The following is a 20576-nucleotide window of genomic DNA, read 5'->3' on the forward strand; positions in this document are numbered from 1 at the left end:
AGGCAATTACATTAAAGCTTTTGGAAACGACCCGTCCGATGTGTGCTCGGCTTACACTGAATTGGGTTATGCAACTAACGTAACAAACTTTTAGGATTTTTTTAAAACAGGTTTTGCGGAACATTTTTAATACCGTTCTATCTAGCTATATAGTTTGAGTCATTTTACGCACACCTCGATCTCATCTCGCAGAAAAGGTTAACATGCACGAAGTTTTGAAAGTGATAAACACGCGTACCGACTGCGCCTTAAGTAAGCATTACTTACTTTCATGGGATATAAAGATACCGTATACACACGCAGCTGCATCTATTGACATAAAATTTAAGTGTTCAGCCATTTTTGTGTTTGTCATAAAAACTTGGAGACCAACGAGTCATCTTAAGAAACAAGCCATGTCAGGAGGGGGTTCTCTTGTATTTTGGGGCGCGCTAACAAGGGACCTCTACATGACCGGAATATTTTTGTCAAGAAATTTCCACAAGCGAACGGCTTAACGCTCCGGAAAAAGTTACTTAGACTTACCTGGGAGTCTTCGGCCGCTGTCAAGATATCGTATATTTTATGGACCCCTCTGGATGGGTGTAAGGCGGTGTCGACAGCGCTCAAATAGTGTTTCGATTACGTTACCGCTTTATTAACATCCGATGGAAACGAAATTAGCTTTAATTCAATTTCTACGGCGTGTATTCTTTATTTATTCAGGGGATCGCCTGCCGAATTGAAGACTATAGGAGTTGGTTGTAACTGCAACTTAAGGCGTTTCTTCAAACATTAGTGGGTGAATACTTGATTAGATCGATGGGCTGTGCGGTTGGTTTTGATACCTATAGATCAGTTAAAACGTCAGAGCATAAATCTATGGGGAGCTGTCGGCTTGTTATTTGTAGTCGCCACGTGAACCACCGGTTTCGGGTGAATATTAACGATATCGCCAATTTTCCGCAAGCTTAGTCGCGTCGCAATTTCTCGCCAATTGAACAATCGCATCACATCGAGGGGAGATGTGCCGCCGAACAGTATTAAACATGGCCTCGTGTAAAAAATGTTTATACACGCTTTTCTAGATCTGACGCTTTTAAAAGCTTCTCCCCGAATCAACAAAATTGTAAGCTTAAAATCGATTGGGAATATTTAAAATGAATGTCACAAAACTTGGTACTTGATAATTCATATCTCGTTTGTGTTGATATTTAAATTCCGAATCCGAATATAAACGTGTATTAAATATATTAATTGTTACTTATTATGTATTGTTAGTTACTGTTACTTATTATGTAACTTTCGTAGTTAATTCGCAGAGAGGTAATAAAATAGGCATAATTGCCTCCGTGTTTCCTTAAAAGTTGAAATTTATTGAACATTGAGAGTACACAATGATGGGCTTTGTTGTCAAGCGAATAATAGCACCTAAAATTTGTGTAGACTAACGTTATAACATGACTACAATGGGTCGCTTCATCTTGCGGAAACCAGGGATACAAAACATCCTTGAACATCGAAGAATTGCTTCACTTTTCTTAAAAAAGAACCTCTTAAATACGCAACAAATTTCTCCAGGGACTAAAAACATTTTTTATAAAATATTCCTACTATTCAATATTTTCTATAACTTTGCATCATACATAACAAAATCAGTAACGATATTTGATATGATACAAGTTCCGCAAACTTGAACAGTAGCTGAGCCGAGGCTCGAGTTACTTTTCAATAAAAGTTTGCCACTCACTATAAACATGCAAATCTTTTCACGATACGAGCATTAAATAAACTTTAACTTTATTACATAAGAATTATTTCCATGCCGCGGGAGAATCCAGATTTTCCCATCTCTGCTCTCTATTTTTTGGGCTGGAATTAAGGCTATCAAATGCAAAAGAACTGCAAAACTCCGTCTAGATAAATTATATTTCTAAAACTGTAATAAAAGCACTCAAAGTCACATCACTCGTCTGTATTTTTTGGGTCTAGTTCGCCACACATGCCCTTCATTGCAACTCCTGTAAGCCAAACACTTAAAACGAAAACGTTAAGTTCATGGTATCCCAGGAGGAACAACGAGTCTTGAAAAATTGTAATTCCATACATTCCAGAGTTTCAATTGACTCTAACACTCCTTAAATTATAACTATGTACGGGTTTCAACGTACTAGAGGTGACCCAGTCCAAACACTTTCATTCTATTGTTCAGGTAACGATAAACAGTTGTTAATTCAGTATATTAATTGGGTTTCATTAACCGGGTATATCCGTGGCTTGGTTCGTCCCGATTAGACAAGAGTATTTACGTTTCCCCTCTTCTTAGTGGGTGATTGATCCCGGCTTTTACCGGGATACGTCAGTCTTCTCCCTTTGATATTTTTATTTATCGCTCAGTTTAGCTGCGAAGCCTTCCTTGCTTCGGAATACTTTAATTAATTTTTTGACAAGCTTGTTTCTTTACCGAGTCTTGTGTGTATTTATAACTTTTCTATACAATAGTTATTTGACTGCACGGATAGTCAAATGCTTTAGGCAACGACGTCAACGAACTCTTTCCACAAATACCTGTTCTCAGTTTAAGCATTGTTGCTTGAAATCTTCATTTTACTAAATTAAAGCTATCAACAGTTTAGTCGAGAGATTGTATTGTTTTGAATAAATCCCAAACTATTATGCGTTAAACATAAACTTATTGGATGTTTTACTACCTCGACCTTTTTTTTATCCAAGCCTCACTATCTTTAGCGATCACAATACTTATTCAACAAAACAAAAATTAAAGCCAATAAAATCACTAGCCTACAGAAAACCCATAAACCCATTTTAAAACTCGAAATTAATAACAAATAATGCACCGCAAGTAAAAGCCTTGAAACCAGTTGAGCGTGAAAATGACGTATCGAATAGACCACACAATACGCTTTCAAATAACGTACAACCTATGAAGTACGAACTTTAGTTATTATACAGGAATATTATTCAATATAGCGACTTGTCAAACGCACTCGGGCCGCGGGTGAGTACGGCCACCGCATACGGCGCTATTCACAGCGACATGTATTTATAAAACACATGAATGACGTCACTAACAGTTTTAGGCTTGCATTGGGCTTTACGAAAAATGTATCGACTAGTGTGTTTTGTTTTTCTTTTATATTTGACTTTTGAGATTTCAGTAGATATGGACACGTCAAAAGTTGGGATATTATTTCCATAGAGGTCTATGCATCCTTTTGGTCTAATTTAAGTTAAAAAGTTTTTATATCAATATTTGGCAAAGAAACATTCAACGTAAGATTACCTTACAAAACTTAAATAATATTTGCATTTATACTGTATTCAAAGTTGAAAAAAGAACACCAATCGTACAATACTAGCTTTTGATAGGCAAAGAAAAACCGGAATTAATAATAACGGTTCGAAACGTCTAGCATCCGAATTCCTAGTTTTAAATATGTAGGTCAGAATAACTATCGCGTAGAGACAAACAAACGAGCTTCGATAATATGAGTCAGGCACATCGGTATGTGTGTTCTTTAAGAGCTTAGCATTGGCTAGAGGCTTCGCAACGGTTCTATTTTCTACGTATGACCCGACTATCACGAAAGGAGGGTAATGTTTTTAAGTTGGTGTGATGTTTGTTCATAGAATATTATGTAACTTTCGTATAGGGTACAAGCTTAAATAACAGAGTCGATGTCGATGAGCTGGTAAATATATATAGTGACCGATTACTAAGACGCCTGCAAGGTATACAACGCATTAGGATGTAGGATCGCGTCAGCCCATGAATAATTGGTCCGAAACTAGTTGGGCTATCCCGTAAAAATACATTTATCTCACGAACGCAACGATATAGATAAAATATAGGGTCTACTTTCCTATACTTTGTAAGAATCAAAAACAAATAGAAACACAGTACTTGTATATAAAAAAAATTTTTTTTGAATTGTTTATTTAACCGACTAATATTCGACGTTACATTAATATTATTAGTCTTCATAAAACAAACAAAATGAATTTATGAAATAGAAAAGAAAATGCAACGCTTGAAATAACACATTTGTAGTGACAAATCACCATCTCAAGAAACAAAATAGACTGTAAGAACATCTTCAAGCAGTCATTTAATAGAAAATTGCCTTAACAAGAACAAATCTTAAGACATAATATTGTTATGAGTTATAGCTAGCTTTACGAGCCGTACCTAAAGTGTAACTAACTCCAGCTAAGTCAGGACGAAGCACATCATAAACTAAAGTTAAAAGGTGTAATAAAAACGTTTGTCGCTTTATTAAGACAAATGTCATGAAACTGTGTTTCTTGTTTGCTACAGTTTATTTACAAATATAAGTCTTCTTTGGAATGTTTTTAAGACTTGATGTGTTCGGGAAAAATTAAAATACATCTCTTTATCTATACTTCTATACTTACTAATATATAAAGCTGAAGAGTTTGCTTGTTTGTTTGTTTGAACGCGCCAATCTGAGGAACTACTGGTCCAAATTGAAAAATTATTTTTGTGTTGAATAGACCATTCATCGAGGAAGGCTTTAAGCTATAAACCATCACGCTGCGACTAATAGAAGCGAAGATACAATGGAAAATGTGAAAAAATCAGGGCAGGTATAAATCATAACATATATCTTCTACCCACGGGTACGAAGTCGCGGGCAACAGCTAGTTTATTTATAAAAACGTGGCCGCGATAACTTTTGTGGACTATCCCGCTGCCTCGGTAGGATGTTGCTAGTTTTGAGAGATATTACGAGTCAGGCTATTCACAAAATATCACACATTAAAGGACATTTTCAAAGCTTCGCTATACATGCTCTCACAAGACATTTTCCCCACGCAGCTTTGATGGAAATCTCCAGACATTATTACAGCACAGCCAGACATCCTCACACGACACATTTCCCTCGCTGTCTAGTGGAAACACACCCTTATTCGACCAACCGTTCTTAGATATTTTTTATACTTCAATAATAAACTCATTACAAAACGCTGGTTGTGGAGCAATCGTGGACTTAATAACCTCTTCCTTCTTTGAAGTCGGCTAACACCGCAATGACTCAGACAGTTAATAGATATCTCTGATTACGCCTTTGTAAGGGATATCGGCATTTATTGAATAAAAGAACCATTTGATTGTCGGACAGTAATAATTATTATCGTACGATTTACTTGTCAGTAGTCATAACTACGTAATTCTTTGTCTGCTTAATCGGATATATAGTGAAAATGGCCGTATTAAACAGCTCTAATTATATTAGGTTAGTAACAGTATATTTCAATCACAAAACAAAAGAAACTTCATGTAATGTAACCCAAATGTTATGGAAGGGTTAATTAATATAACTAACTAGCTGTTGTCCCCGTGTGTAAGATATAAGTTATGATTTATACCTGCCCTGCTTTTTTCATATTTTCCCTTGTATCTTCGCTCCTATTAGTCCCAGCGTGATGGTTTATAGCCTAAAGCCTTCCTCGATGAAAGGTCTATTCAACACAAAAAGATTTTTTCAATTTGGACCAGTAGTTCCTGAGATTCTGAGATTAGCGCGTTCAAACAAACAAACTAACAAACTCTTCAGCTTTATATATTAGTATAGATAACGTATTTTTATGTAATGGTCATAATAAGTTTGTTGTTTTCTGCAATTGGACGATAGAAAATAAACTTACAAGCATTCTTCTACATGCCCATAGAATATCTCCAATACATGCCCTTAAATGAATTGTATCTATGCTTTCCTTCCAACCTTGCATACTCGCACAACATTTTTTACACGATACATTTTAAACCGAAATAATTTAAATCGATCTTCACGCAAAACGAATCGACTAACGAGCAATAACAATTTCGGGTCACTGGCAAATTCTGCCAAAATAATGCTCTAAATTTAAAAACATTTTTTTTATGGTTATGGCTTGCTATATTTATGAATTGCTAAAAATATGTAATTAACATTATCAAACCGCCAGCAAACAAAGCTCGTGAATGATTGAACGGAACCATGTCAGTCGAACGTCAAACACACGGCACATTAAGGGAAATTTCCCAAGAGTGAATGGGAATCTCATTACTTGTGCACATGTGGTTGACAGCCGAATGATTTCATACACTATCAGTACACCGGACACGATATTGCTTTTTCCGAAAATTAATGGACTGGAAGCGACACAATAGTATTAATATCCGAATAATTGATACATTATTGTGACAATCTTGAGAGACAAAACAGACAACGTCTGTTATATCAACTGAATCGTATAAATAGGGAAAGTGTGTTGACAGTTTGGCGGAAAAGGAATAGCCACATTTGCCAGTAAAAGTTATTAATTTTATGGACGCTGTGGAGAATAACTGTACCCAGTGGTTAACTACTTGCAAATAAGCTGTCCCGCCGGCGAGGTCCAACTTGTTGGGGTAATAAAGTACCATAACATAATGCCTCTGTATCGTTAAGTAAGCAATGACAAGTTCTCAAATTATGTTTGACGTAGTTGCAGAAAGTACCTGTCAAGAATGGAAATAATAATCCTATTCCATTTAAAGTTAATTGGAAAGTTAGTCGAATTGGAATTTCCTATTAATAGCGTGTGAAACTTGTTAAGTATCTGCAATTTGAGCCAAATATGTGCAATGAGTGCCAAACATAAAGCAGGACACATCAAATACTGCCAAGAAAGTTACTACTCAAACTTATCTAGCTTTCCCCTGGAGAAAATCCCATTCCTTATTCAATTGTGATTTTCTGCAGGGGTAACAAGATTGTCTTCAGTTCAGACATAGTAAGTGTGTAAATCCAGACTAGAATACGAACATGAATATTCAGCTGCAATGTGCAGTCTTACATTATATTCACGATAACAAGGTTCGTCAGCAGAACGCGCGAGCGACGTCGCCTGCGAGCCGTTTGTGCTAACTCGACAGCACCCCGCCACCGTGCCCACACATGTCTTGGCACCGGAATATATCGCAATCACATTATTCTTTAAAAGATTTCCGAGACTAAAACTTACAAAAGATCAATACGACTTACACTTTAACCATGGAAGTATAACCCACCTTCGCAAAGCCGACACTTGAACCGACTTTAGACGTCTTAACTGATTTCGCGGAGACTACGCTGTGTCCTTACTTACGAGGTTTCTAACTCCCAAATCCGGATACAACAAGTCCAATCCGGACTAAACAAGTTTCAACTGAAATAAGCACCCGATGCACACATGTTACGTCGCGCCTCAGGGATACGGAAAAGAAAGAAAAGTGGGAAGCTCGCAGTTTCCCAGATGCATATGCAAGGGCGGCACGAGCGGGGCGCAAATCTCTCTTGCTCAAAATGAAGTTACGGATCTGCACAGAAATTGTGTTTTATATTTTCCCTCGACATGTGACGCGAAAAAAAAACTTTCGCATAGTTCGAGACCTTTTTCCTGAGGATCGGCGCGCTCGCTCGTGAAGTCGTCGAATAAAAGTATTTCTTTTTACCGGTGTCGCTAACATCTGCCAAGTTAAAGCTCGAGCTGATTATGATTTCATCTCAAAAAGTTAGGAGACTTGGAATACAGATACTCGTACAGATGAGTACTCGTGAAGTTTATTCAGTGTGATGAGGATTTAACATATAAATAATTCCTCTATTCCCTGCATTTAAAACTAGTCGTATTATCATAATTAGAGATAACATTTATGTAATCAAGCGGCTTAAAAAGGTCAAAACATGAATGGAATGTTGGTCTAACTACTATCAAGTTTGAAAATTTAGCTAACGTTGAAGGTTGTTTGCTAGTCTTCAATAAAATTATATTTAATTAAACGACCTCATACGACGAGATGAGCCTTGCATACGATTAACAGCGGAGTGCATAAGCCTCATGTTTTGTAATTATGCAAATTATATCAGTCCTCCATTTGCGTGGAGATTTTGACAACGCTTGTGATGCTTTTCTACATAAAATGCGTATAAATCTAGAAAGTAAAAGTTTCTGTCCACGCATATTGATTAGACTGGTGACTTTTGTGCATTTAAACGAGATTGAATATTTTTAAAGTCGTGTTCGTTATCAAAAATGAAAGTTGGCGTGCATAATTCTATTGTATTAATATGACGTATCAGTAACACCTGCCACGCAAACCGAGTGTGGGCATTTTATATTGTTGCGCTAATGGCATTGAAAACCATTTCATAATCCTACCAACATTTGTGTCACGAACTTTATATCTATCTGTCTATCAAAGATTTAATATCTTAAGTTGCTATAAGATCGGAGATAAATTGAAAATAATTACGATTATTGTCTAGTAGCGATCACATTATAACTTTATCTTTGCGTTAATCTCTTAATGGGACGTTATATGTGAATAAGATTTACACATCGATGATAAACAGCATTGAAAGATCATTGAACTAAGCATTTCGAAATAACCCAACAAAAGTACGTAGTTTCTAAACAAGCTACGTTACGGTAAACATAGCGAGAGGTTTAGACATCGGGCCCATACTGATCTTACTACCAGTCCGTTTACTTCGTGTTTCTAAATATCGGCATTCGTGAGATACCTACCGGTGAAGGCGATAGGTGACTCTACTGGCGAGGCTCGAGTGCGACGCACGCCTCGCCTCTACACCTCACTACATAACCGACAGGTGCATACCAAAAAAAAAACATTTATATTTAACAAAAAAAAAATACTCTGTATTTTGTTTGACGTTAAATCTCAAATAATGAACGCGATTTCTTTTGTTTTATTTAAAAAGTATTTTATTTCAAATTATCATAGATTAAAAAGCTTTTGTTTTTTAATAGCAACATGAATTTTAATTGCTGTTTTCTTTTGTTTCAGATGTCTTCGAAAGTGAGTTTGTTTGCCTAAGTGATTCGAAAACCGAAAGGGAGTAAACCGTTAATGGGCGTACATTGAAATGTGAATTTTGTGTGTACAGTGTTAAAATTGAACTTTGTTCGTACGTTGTTGTTATCCCGATGAAGTTTCTCGTGTAGTCACAACTGTTCGTGGAATTGGTTTATTGAAAATCTTTCGCCATGGAGACGGAGGAGTTGACGAAACTCGTTGATGGAATCTACAAGGTAAGGATTACTTTAATAAAAATATTTACTTAGGTTGTTACGTAACTGTTAACAAGGTACATTTATTCGTGTATATTTATTGAGTCGTTCAATAAAATGTAAATTCTTTTAAAAGTTATATTAAGTCGAGAAACTTTAATAACTTGTTCCGTTACTCGAATAATTTTTCCACACAGGTAGTTAATTAAATTAGAATTAAATTACGCCTTTTCGATGTTCGAGATATTTATAGAGTAAATAATTGTCCTAATTAAAAAGGTTCTCAATTCAAATCGACATCGTTTGCGAACTTAATTGAGCACAGGACATAATTTACGCGCGAATCGGCACAACAGAGTCGTTAAAGAGTGAAAAAAATTAAAGGTGAAAATGCCACTTAATTGAAATTATGGAGTAGGATACACCTGCCCTTAAAGTCAAGGTCAAACGGTCAAAGCTTGCGTAGTAAGTCGATTTCTCTATCACGCTTTATTGTATAAATATGTATATTATCACATTCCTTAGGTAGAAGTGTTAACTTTCGTTTCGGCGCTTTGTTAGGCTTCGGTTTTATAGTACCAGTTTGGGCAAAAGATATGGTAATGTGACAGGATTCCTATTAGGTTTTTTTCATGATGAGAACCGTGGGCGTCGATACCGTTTCGCTAGTAAATCTTCATGTTTGTGTTTTTTTGGCAAAGGAAAAAAATGTTGACTACTTTGTGACATTTAATGGACTTGGTTATTTGCATAGTTATTAATAGAGAGCAACTTATACCTACTTAAAATTCTAAATTCGACATTTAAAATTGATAGACGCTAAACTTTTCTTAATGGCCAGTACATAAAAAATATTGATTTTCTAAGAAGAATAAAACCTATTTCACAAATTCTTGCTTTAGTAGACTTTTCTGTACAGTACCTGCACCTTACCGACCTCTTTCGAGCATTCATTAATAACACAGATTACGCCATGATTTAATAAACGAGATATTATTAAATTCCACGGCTGTACGTTGTAGATATCTAATAACCACAACCGGTTTGTCTGTAGTTTCGATTTTTTATTTCGTTCCTGGTTATTATTATCACTTATTTGACAGCTAACAAGACTGGCCACTAATCGAACGAATCGAACATTAATTTAATGAATTGAAACCATAAACAATGCTTGTTGTTTTTAATCTAGGCCTGTAATGAAAGCTGTAAAACCTTTTTGGTGTTGTTTTCTATGAATTTTTCGAAGGTTTGAATTTAGTTTGTTCGATTACAAACTGTGTGTTTATTTTGACGTGAACTTTAGATTATCGTCACGTAGGTACTGTAAAGGGCCGGTGTAACTTGTTCTTACCCAATAGTTCGATTTCAAATGATCAGTCACGAGAGATAGGTATATGTTTGCGTGATGTCTCACCTTTGAACTATAGGCTTTAGTGCTAACGATACCTAGTGGTGAGATGTTTGACGTAATAACGTGTCTTAGATCATGCATACTATATTGAAAGCTATGAGCATTTGTAGTAGCATACAACCTCGAATTTGAAATTTATATTACCTGCCCAATAGACGAATAAATTATTACGTCGCATGATGAATAAATACTGCTATTACGAGCAAATACAAGTATATTGACAAGTATTCTCTTCGAATAAATTAATAAAAACAGAACTACATAAATGATAAAAACTATAAAATTAAAAACACGAACAATTTTTAAAATAATATCATAATGCGAACGTATTAAAGTATAAAACGAATGGATACGTAAAATTTTAAACAAGGAGTATTCATTACACATTCACTTTGCATTTTAAAATAAATAAAAAAAAACATAATTTAATTTATCTCCCAAATACCGGAAAGAGGTTGCATATAAACATACGATTCAAATGCCACTCTTAGTTCTAGACAACCAAGAAGGTTTACATAACATTCATAATCTAAATAGTATTTAGATGTAGCTTAGATGAATGTTACACAACACGGAATCCGTTATGTTCTGTAAATCACTTTAAATATGGCGTTAAGTAGATCTTATCTAATCCCCGCTGTATTTACAGACGTAATGTTTTGAGGTAAGAAATTTTATTTGAAATTTTACGATTTTTGGTATGGTTTCAAGTTTGAAATTTTAATATATTTATACGTAATGTAATTGTGTGTTTGGGCAAAAATCTCTTCTTCTATAAAGAAGACATGTTTATTTGTCATGTTTGCTTAGGTACTTGTGGTATTTCAGACACCTTTTTTTCTGAATTTGCACATGTAACCAAGTACAGATAAATCTGGTAAAGAAATTAATAGGACACTAGATTCATGTTATTATTTATTTTCGTGTAAAAATAATGTTAGAAATCCTGATCCTCATCGTCTCTGCAACCAATCAGAATGTTTAAAATATCAATAAATTCTATTTCACTAATTCAGAAAAAAGCTCTCACTTTTACGGCTCTATGCATAAGCCATAGACTAAGACAGAAACGTTCTCCATTAACAACGACTGTTTCTTTTGTTGACGTCATCTTTGTATCTATTATTAGGATAACTTTTTCTTAAAGCACTACTTTTATCTATTTTGCATTATCCGTACTATAACATAAAAAAGTCTGTCTGTAGACTTAAAAGCAGAAAAACAATAATTAAGCACGTAATTTTCCCTTATCAACATAAAACGCACATCCACTCCTCTGTAATTGATTTAAATGACACAATTTGACTATAATACATATATCACCATAAACATCATACTATACATGGTGATGTGCATCCAATACGAGTGACTTTCTCTTATAAAATACCACACATCCAAGAACGAGGAAACCTCACTCAACCAGTGGGTGTATTGCAATCATATTTTTATGTTATTGCTGTCCCTGTACGAGAAAGCGAAGTAAGGGAAAGGATGTTAATACATCAGAATAATAAGCATGCATTTAAGCATGATGTTTTTTGTAATAAATAAATAAATGCGGACAACATCACATACATTGTTCTGAACCCAAAGTAAGTTGCTGAAGCACTTATGTTATGGAATCCAGATACAACGAAGGTACCACAAACACCCAGACCCGGGAAAATATAGAAATGTGATTTTTTACATTGACCCGACCGGGGATCGAACCCGGGACCTCAGAGCTAGCGACACCTTGAAACCGGTGCGTACGCCACTCGACCACGGAGGTCGTCAAAAAAAAATGTACCTTTTATGATGATTATAAATGTAAGTTGTCTAGTGGCAATAACGAAGGGAAACTTTCTGATGTTTTTATTAAAAAAAATGTAAGTATGTTTAATTTTATCGTCAATAAATTTTGAATTTCGATAACACGAATGAAACGATATCTTTTAGAACATGAATCCTAGCTAGATCGATTTATCGTCTTTCAATCTCTGGAGCCGTTTTCGAGATACAAGTACACAAAAATTGTTTGATTAAAGATATAAGATTTTATATTTCATTTTTGTTACATGAATGCCAACATAATATACGCAATGTGCATGCGCATATAATGTTACAGCTCAATGACAAGGCCAATAACATATGTATAATAATAAACTATTATGATTAATAATTCTTCCTATATGATTATTAATTATCATAATATATTATGCTATTAAGCTTTCAAAATATATCTGTTTAGAAACTAAAATATGTTTCGTGCAAATTAATTTTTGTACAGTGCCTGTTTCCGGTAAAATATCGTGACGTTTAGAGAAAAATTTATGATGACGTAATTAAACTTTTACATACTTATTAAAGCTAAACTTAAAAAGATCAATTTAAACAATACTTGATGCCATCATCGTTGAAGTAAATGAAACTTCTCCTAAACATACTCAGTTTGACGGCCAAGGAGGTTTTGACACGTGAAAATGTAATATCAACAAATGAAATAACTATAACTCATTACAATCCTTGACAAAAAAAAAAACAAAAATCAAAACAGGTTTTATTAAAAACGCCGGTATCATTATATCAACGTGACTGTTATAAATTCCCCACTTTTTACTTCGTTGTCACCCAAATAGAATTGCGAGGGGAGAATTAGGACTTTTTGCCTCAACAGCACAATTACGCGGCTTGAATCACTTCACTGAGTGGCATTTTGTTATAAAAACTCAACCAAAAATAAACGTAACTTAAGATATTTATGCTTCATAGAGTGGAAAGACTTTTAAATCATTAGGGTTTTTGTAGAGGGTGTGTTTTCTATAAACTTTTTTTTACCTGTTAATTCATATACTGTTTATGCAGGTTGTTTTGAAAAAGCTTTGTCATAATAAAATTATTATGAACATTGTGCGCGTAGGCTGTACATCCTCCCCACTCTCATACTAACGAACAGCTAATAACAATATGGTTTGGTAAACCGAATTGTCTTTTTAAAAATAGCATTTTTAATATAACAAAACATTAAAATTTCCTTTATTTAAAAATCACAAATGCTTCTTTGAAGTTTATGCTTGTTTGATCTTCAACTGTTTTAGTTTGAAGACCATGATTCCTATTTATATGATGAGTATCTAGTTTTTACCTACTTGTCGTAACTTCTGTCTATAAAACAAAACATTGCCAGTTTAATATTCCCGCTCACATGAGCACTGTTCATAAACGAGCCTGGTTTATAACTTCAATTCACTTTATGTTATGGTACCGAAAATATGAAAAGAAAATAAGAAAATGGTACTTATACGCTTAAAACTTGGTTTAGTTGATCAAAATTGCAAAACATCGTGAATTTGGCAATACAGGAATAAAATACAGAGAGTGATGACAACAGATTATTTCTTTGTTTACCGCATAAAAATCTACCAAATCTACAATCCTTCTTCACATAGTAAATATTCAGACTACATCCAAACAGTCCCGTTATAATACAAGTTTATTATCAGCTACAAATAGAATAACAGAAAAAATATTACTGCGTGCAGTTATAAGCAGAGAAACCGCTTTCGAGATACGCATTTGTCTCTGTAGCCATATCGCGAGTATCATCCTAACTGATCATCTCTAGCCATCATTATGTGAACCACATCACATACTTTTTGTAACCGTCTCCGGGGTCATCGTTGGGTGGTTGAGCGTTGCCCCGTTTCCTCCCCAGAATGAGATTGCCTCGCGACATTAAACCGGGCCGATGTAAATTTTCGTCGTTACACTGTGTCTGTTGGTTCGCCTCCTCATGTATTGCGTGATTTCCCTCGGTCAATGAAAGGATCTTCGTATGAACCCGCACCCTTCAAGGATAATGTAATACAGAGCACAATGGCCGCTGTTATGGCTTCATTTGTTTTTATGTACCATATTTATATTAATTATTAGGTTTATTTCCTCGCTCCGACTGTTGTTTTCGTGATGTGATAATTTGGTGTAAATTTGTAGGAAGCTATATGTCTTTTAGTGTTGTATAACATAACAACTGATTTCCTCCGTCGTGTCTCGTGTAAAGTATTTTTGTGTTAGTGATTGTACGCTAGACAGTAAAGTTTGTCTTGAATTAGCGAGTGTGTGGTAACTGTTGGAAAAGTTAGTTAAAGTATTTGCAAAATCTTCTTCATAGTACGTAATGTTTACTGTGAAAGTATACAAGATAATGTTACAGCCTGTTCTAATGTAACTTTAAAATGTCAATAACCGTTAAACATTTCTTGTGAAACTTTTAACGTACCTACATTCATAATAGATAAAAATCACATTAAAAATGGTTTTCAGACTTTATAATAAACTTGTAAACTATGTTAATATAATCTTGAATCAACCTTAAGTATTATTCAATAACTGAATAAAAAAACACAAATAAACCATCTTCAGTACCTGTAAACAATTTTAATAATCGTAAAAAATTACAAATTCAGAATGAAAAAAATATATTAAATCATTTTCCAAAAAGCTTTCCTTATGCTCAAATGACAATGCTTCCTTAGGATCCATTCAATCACGGTTTTTTGTCCATTGCATATAAAATGAAATTTTAATCATCTCATGGACTTCTGATTAAAATTATTTTCGAATAAGAAAGTCATATTTTATCCATCAAGCATTTATAATTACGATTAAATTTTTTGACGCTTTTGGAAATGAAGACAGCATTTTACAACGAAACTGCAACCGGACGATCCCGGGACAGACGCTAGTGCTTATAATAATAAAGCTACAAGTAAACTGCGTCGTGCCTCGCAACTATTATTCCGTTCAAACATTTGTTCAGCGGGGTTGAGGAAACCTGTGCAGTGTCAGGGTTCCCCAGGGCAAATCGCTGCCCCCACTTATTTGAATAAGAATGGCCCGGCGATGTCCCACAGGACGCTGCCAGACGGCCCGACTCACCTTACCTCATGACATAATACATCGCGTGTAATTCACTCGGAAATGTAATGTAATGCCACTAATATACTGAGGATATAACTGAAACTTCGTTTTTAGAGCGGATCCCTAAGGTGGGACCCGAGTTATTGAGTTTTAGAAATGGTATTATAATACTTTTGGACTTCAGAGAACTAATATTATTTGTTCTTCAGATTTTTTAGGTTATAGCATGTAGTACTCCAACTATAAGGTAGTTTTTTCATAACAAAATGTCACTTGAAAAACCCTCAAGTGATAAAAATCTGGTGCGATTACTTCAGTCCATCAGCAAAGACGGGAGGCAAAAAAGTTGAAAGCCATTTCCGTTCCCAAAACTTTAAGGTGGTTTAAGATTAACTTTCTCCCTTCCATACAGAGATATCCAGCAACTTTCCTAACATTGGTTCAAGAGGTTAAATCGAATAGCGCAAAGTAACTGAGTAACGTAGGCACCCGGTTACAGGTCTATTTGTTAGGCCGGCCAATCACACAACCCCTCATTGATGCCGGAAACTTCACATCTTAAGTATGGTTATCAATATCACTTCCCTTCCGAAATTAATGTGAGATGCTTATCAAAATTGAAACGTGTTTGCCCCTTTGGAGGAAGTACTGTTAAAGTTGACAGCAAGTAGAGCAATGTTTGGTGATCATAATCTGGTAGTAGATTAGTGTAAATTAAGTTTATAAGACGATTTTTGCTGAGATGTAAATGCCAGGAAGTATCTATGATAGATTTGAAAAGGCCAAAGACGAAAATGCTTCTTGATTTAAATGCCTGAGCAGTCTTTTGTTTTGAATGTGTGACCTTACAATCTAACATTATGTAGTCGTTAGCTAAGTAATATTAACATCGCCATAGATTACTATGGCATTGATTTATTTATTTGTTATTATATGTTATTAAAGATTACAGAGGAAATCGTGAACTAAATATTTTAATGACGTTGCATTTTTGTATTCATGTCGTTTAGGATTATCCTTGAAGCAATCATTATTTATGGAGCGGTCGAGCGGTCAGACACTAATGACATTGCCTTACAAACTGCGGGTTTCACCGAGACTCAGGTCGCTTCTATAGGTAAATAGGTGCGCGACACAAAACGATCGCTTTGTGCAAAGAATATCCACAGCATTCTGCTGCCCTGGTACTTTTCATAAAATTAAATTATGTCTTGTTACGGAAACTCAAAGGGATAGTAAATAAAAATAACTTTATTATTATTACATGATTGCTGAGTTAATTGAGAGAATTATTTAATAACCAGTTTTCGACCATGTGTGGTACAATTAAGAGAAAACATTTCATGATCTTGACATACATACTATAAGTACTCGACTTGACATTTATCAGATAAAGGTCTCAACATATTTCTCCCACGAAAATTCTCCGCTTGTTATATTGATCGTAATTTCTTGTGTTATCCGTAATCGAATTACAACAAAGTACATTTTATAGTCCCTTAATCACATTTGTACACGTTTTATATTCATGCTGATACCATCTTTCTGTATAAGATTTTACGCGACCCAGCTAAAACGGGAACATAAAGCCATCAATATAAAACATGTCGTAAAACACAGAAGCAGATCGGAGAATCTATGGCGCGGAGAAAATATAAATAAAATTTGTCTTTCGGGTCGCATATGTATTAAGTTTACGCGTATTCGTCCAAATACAATTTTAGGAAGGAAATTGCCTCCCGGTAGAAACCCGTACAAAATGGGAGATGTGATATTAAATCTGGATGACAGTTATTAGGAGTGCCGAGTGGCGCTCGGTGGCTCTCCACAAAAGAATTCAAAATAAAATGAGGTGATATTTAGCGCGGGAAATTGTTAACCAGAGGCGAAAATGAGCTTTAGTACATAAATATTTTTATTAACTCCAGCATTAAAGAGATAATGTCGATATGAGAGTAAAGTAGGTCGGCCAGCAGGCATGTCTCTAGACAATATGATAGGAATGCACGTAACACCTGAATGCAATTCACATTGGCACAGAACCAACTTAATACAGTGGAAATATAAAATAAAAGCTCTGGCATTGTTGCTGATTTTGCACGCAAATCATTGTAACGAACAATTTCCAAAGAGATTCTGGGAATCTTGAGCTGTTTTACCACAATTTTACAACGTACAAAAAGTTGAAGAGTTAAATGTCGCTCTTTGTCATGGTAGTCAAAAGTTGCAAAAAGCTTGATCTTCGAGGATTAGATGTGGCTCTTTGAAAGATTAAACAAGAATGGATAAGCCCCGCTTTCGAACCAAAGTAAAAATACAATGAAAATTTATTTTACAAACGCCTGTCTAGCTCGCACCGGCTTCCCTTTTGCTTTGTAAAAATAAATACTTATTTTCCCTATCCCAGAGGTAGCAGCGTGTAGCATACCTTAATGGTTTAATAGGATCTCGTAAGTAAAGAGAGAATATCAACACCATATGTGAAAATGCATCCATTAGCATCCTTCACTATAACGAACTTTATATTAGGAGGTTTTGCTTATAAATGAGACATTTTGAGGTTTGCAGCCACTTCATGTGTTTTATCATATACACACAGGTGCGTTAGAAAGATGTAAAATATAAAAGCATTCGCTATCAAATGTTTTTGGAAATGTACTGAACATAAAGAACAGATGGACCGTTTTAATACAAAATTACCATCAGGAGGCAGGCTGTTTTAGTGGCGCGTAAAATTGTTCATCATCTCTAATTCTGCTATAAATTAGATGCGGAATCAGCACAACGGGGTGTTGTCTCTGCGATGACAGGTCCGTTCTTCATTTTATCAGTGGCAACCCGACTGTGCCGTTTATAAACAGACGTAAATTATGTTTCCCAATCCGCTTAACTTTCGCCTCGAGCCCTTTTAAATGCGTTAAAAATTTCACCAACATTGTAAATTTTGAGATTAGTAGCTAACATAGATTGTCATTCTACCGAACGAGCTACTTCACACTTACTCAAATACCTACGTCGATCTTAACGTTAGTAAAATTTGATTTAGGATAGTAACAACCGAACTCGTAACAAATTTTCCTAATGCTGTCGTATTTCTAAAGTAAACGTCACTTACAATATCAGTAAACAAAATAGTCCGGGAACAGATGGCGTTCAGATACAATGTAATTATGTCTGTGCGTACCTATTAGGGCGGCCTGGCGTGAGACAATCCGCGCAACTGCGACGTTCAACTAATAAGGGCAAACTCAGACGTTTTCATATTTGCACAAATTACATTAATGCTTATTGCCTACGGTAGGCTGAAACAAAATGACGTTTGGAGCGCCTCTATAATCGTAATTGTTTTATCAGTCGAGTATGAGAGGAAGTCATTAGGTAAATTACGTTGGGAAGAGAAAATTAATATCTCATGTTAAACATTATCTTGGAACTCTGCCTAAAGTTTTAGAAAACTTTAAATAAAGTTATTACCATAAGTATCATCTTGCTACCGCGATGTAATTAGAAATTCTTGTCACTGCAGTCCGTCATAACGTTACCATTTGCTGCGTTCATCGACCTCTGTACGACTTAACGTTGTTGAAAATGATCAGATAAGGAATGATTACGTTCACATGTGTATCACGAGATACGCACTCTCAATGTGTAGGAAGCATGTATCTTAACGGATCATAATGAGAAGCGATTATTCGGTTAGCTGAGCGGTTCGCCCGCGGCGTCTCAGCCGTCACACTAGTCAGTGCTAACTTGCCATATCTATATAATTATATTATCCGACCTTCCTTTCCCGACGTCTTGATTGTCGTTTATGTAATTACGTACATTCTGAAACATCACGGATTGTGCTCAACGGCTCCGAGCCATCAGAAATTAGTTGTTCTAAGTACACGAAATATTTTCGTAATTGCGCGCCGAGAAACAAAACAACATCATTTCAGTGTAACGGATTATGACGTCACCTGAACGCGAGCGGAACATTTACTTTTCAGTCAGTCTGACTGAGCTATTTATTATTCTCATCTCTGGGTATAAATGCGGAAACTTTGCTAGTAGTGAAATGAGAACGTAATGAAAGTGCTCGCGCTCGTGTAGTCCCTTCACGAGTGCGACAATATCGATGTCCCTCTTGTGTAACAATTAGCCTTTTCTCATTGTGTCGTGTTACTTTCTAAGTGAAACAGACAATACTTATTGATTGGCGTGAAATTGGAATTATACGTTTGGCCGTAAGAGCGTGGCGCGTTGTTTTGGCGCAAGGCGAAATGTTTTCGGTCGGCGGCGGCGGTGTCCCGCGGCCGGCGGGCGGTGCCGTGACAAATGTCCGAACGCCAGCTCCGAATACCGCTCCACTTTTTACATTCAAGAAAAAGTTAAATACGTAGACTCGACTACGTGATATTTCAGGATAAAACTAAAACGCTCAAGTTTGCCACTTTTTATTGGAAACACCGGAGTCTTCTTAATTTTTTTCTAATTAACTTATCCGCTTATTCCGCACTCTTTCGTTTTCTTACAATTAAACCAGTATGAATCTATGGCGAAAACTTTTCCTGGTAGGAACGATTTTTATTCAGCTTTTCTTATTTGCTAGCTTCCATTTTCCTTTGATCTAAACATAATATAAGCAGTATGAACTATACAGCGCAAAGCTGTAAACACGAATGTACATCGTTTGTGTTCGCAAAAGATTTGCCTTTGGGTTTTGTCGTACAAGTATTATAATGGCTCTCACATACTACATGTAAGTATGTCTTAGTAAAACGAGGCCGCATACAGAAATGCGAATATTTATTTATCTACTCAAACAAGATGTTACTCGAAGTAAAATGGGAATTCGCAATTACGTATTGACCGCTGACGCCAACATGAAATGAAAAGCTACCGTTAATATGGGTCCTTTGCACTACGATCTGCATACAGCGGGTAAACAGCAATATCATTAGTCTCGGAGGCATCGGCAGCGCGTTCCCAATCAAAGCTGATTACAATTCCGGACGGTTAACACGTAAATCCGATGCGGATAAATATTTGCACGACAGGTTGTAAACTGAACGTGTCCAGGGCCCTAATAGCAGGCACAGTTACTCGACCGCCCAATGTGTGTTCGAAATTTCAATAAACTTAACTCACTATTTTTATATATTATTTTATTGTGTAGATTAGAGCGATGTTAAATTATCTGAAAAAGTAGCATATTATTTTT

General features: G+C 35.6%; 1 protein-coding gene across 2 annotated transcripts in view; it reads left to right on the forward strand.

Annotated features, from left to right (window-relative positions):
* Window positions 1–20576, forward strand: part of LOC113491931 — an 86193-nt gene that overhangs the window by 38566 nt on the left and 27051 nt on the right. The window contains exons 1-2 of one of the 2 annotated variants that reach the window (XM_026869144.1): window positions 7962–8639; window positions 8837–9081. In XM_026869144.1, the coding sequence (XP_026724945.1) occupies window positions 9037–9081 (45 nt within the window). In that variant the 5' untranslated portion in view covers window positions 7962–8639; window positions 8837–9036. Of the gene's footprint in view, window positions 1–7961; window positions 8640–8836; window positions 9082–20576 lie in introns of those variants that run through there. The other variant, XM_026869145.1, reaches the window with a different exon arrangement.

This window comes from Trichoplusia ni, chromosome 3 (assembly GCF_003590095.1).
Source record: "Trichoplusia ni isolate ovarian cell line Hi5 chromosome 3, tn1, whole genome shotgun sequence".
NCBI lineage: Eukaryota > Metazoa > Arthropoda > Insecta > Lepidoptera > Noctuidae > Trichoplusia > Trichoplusia ni.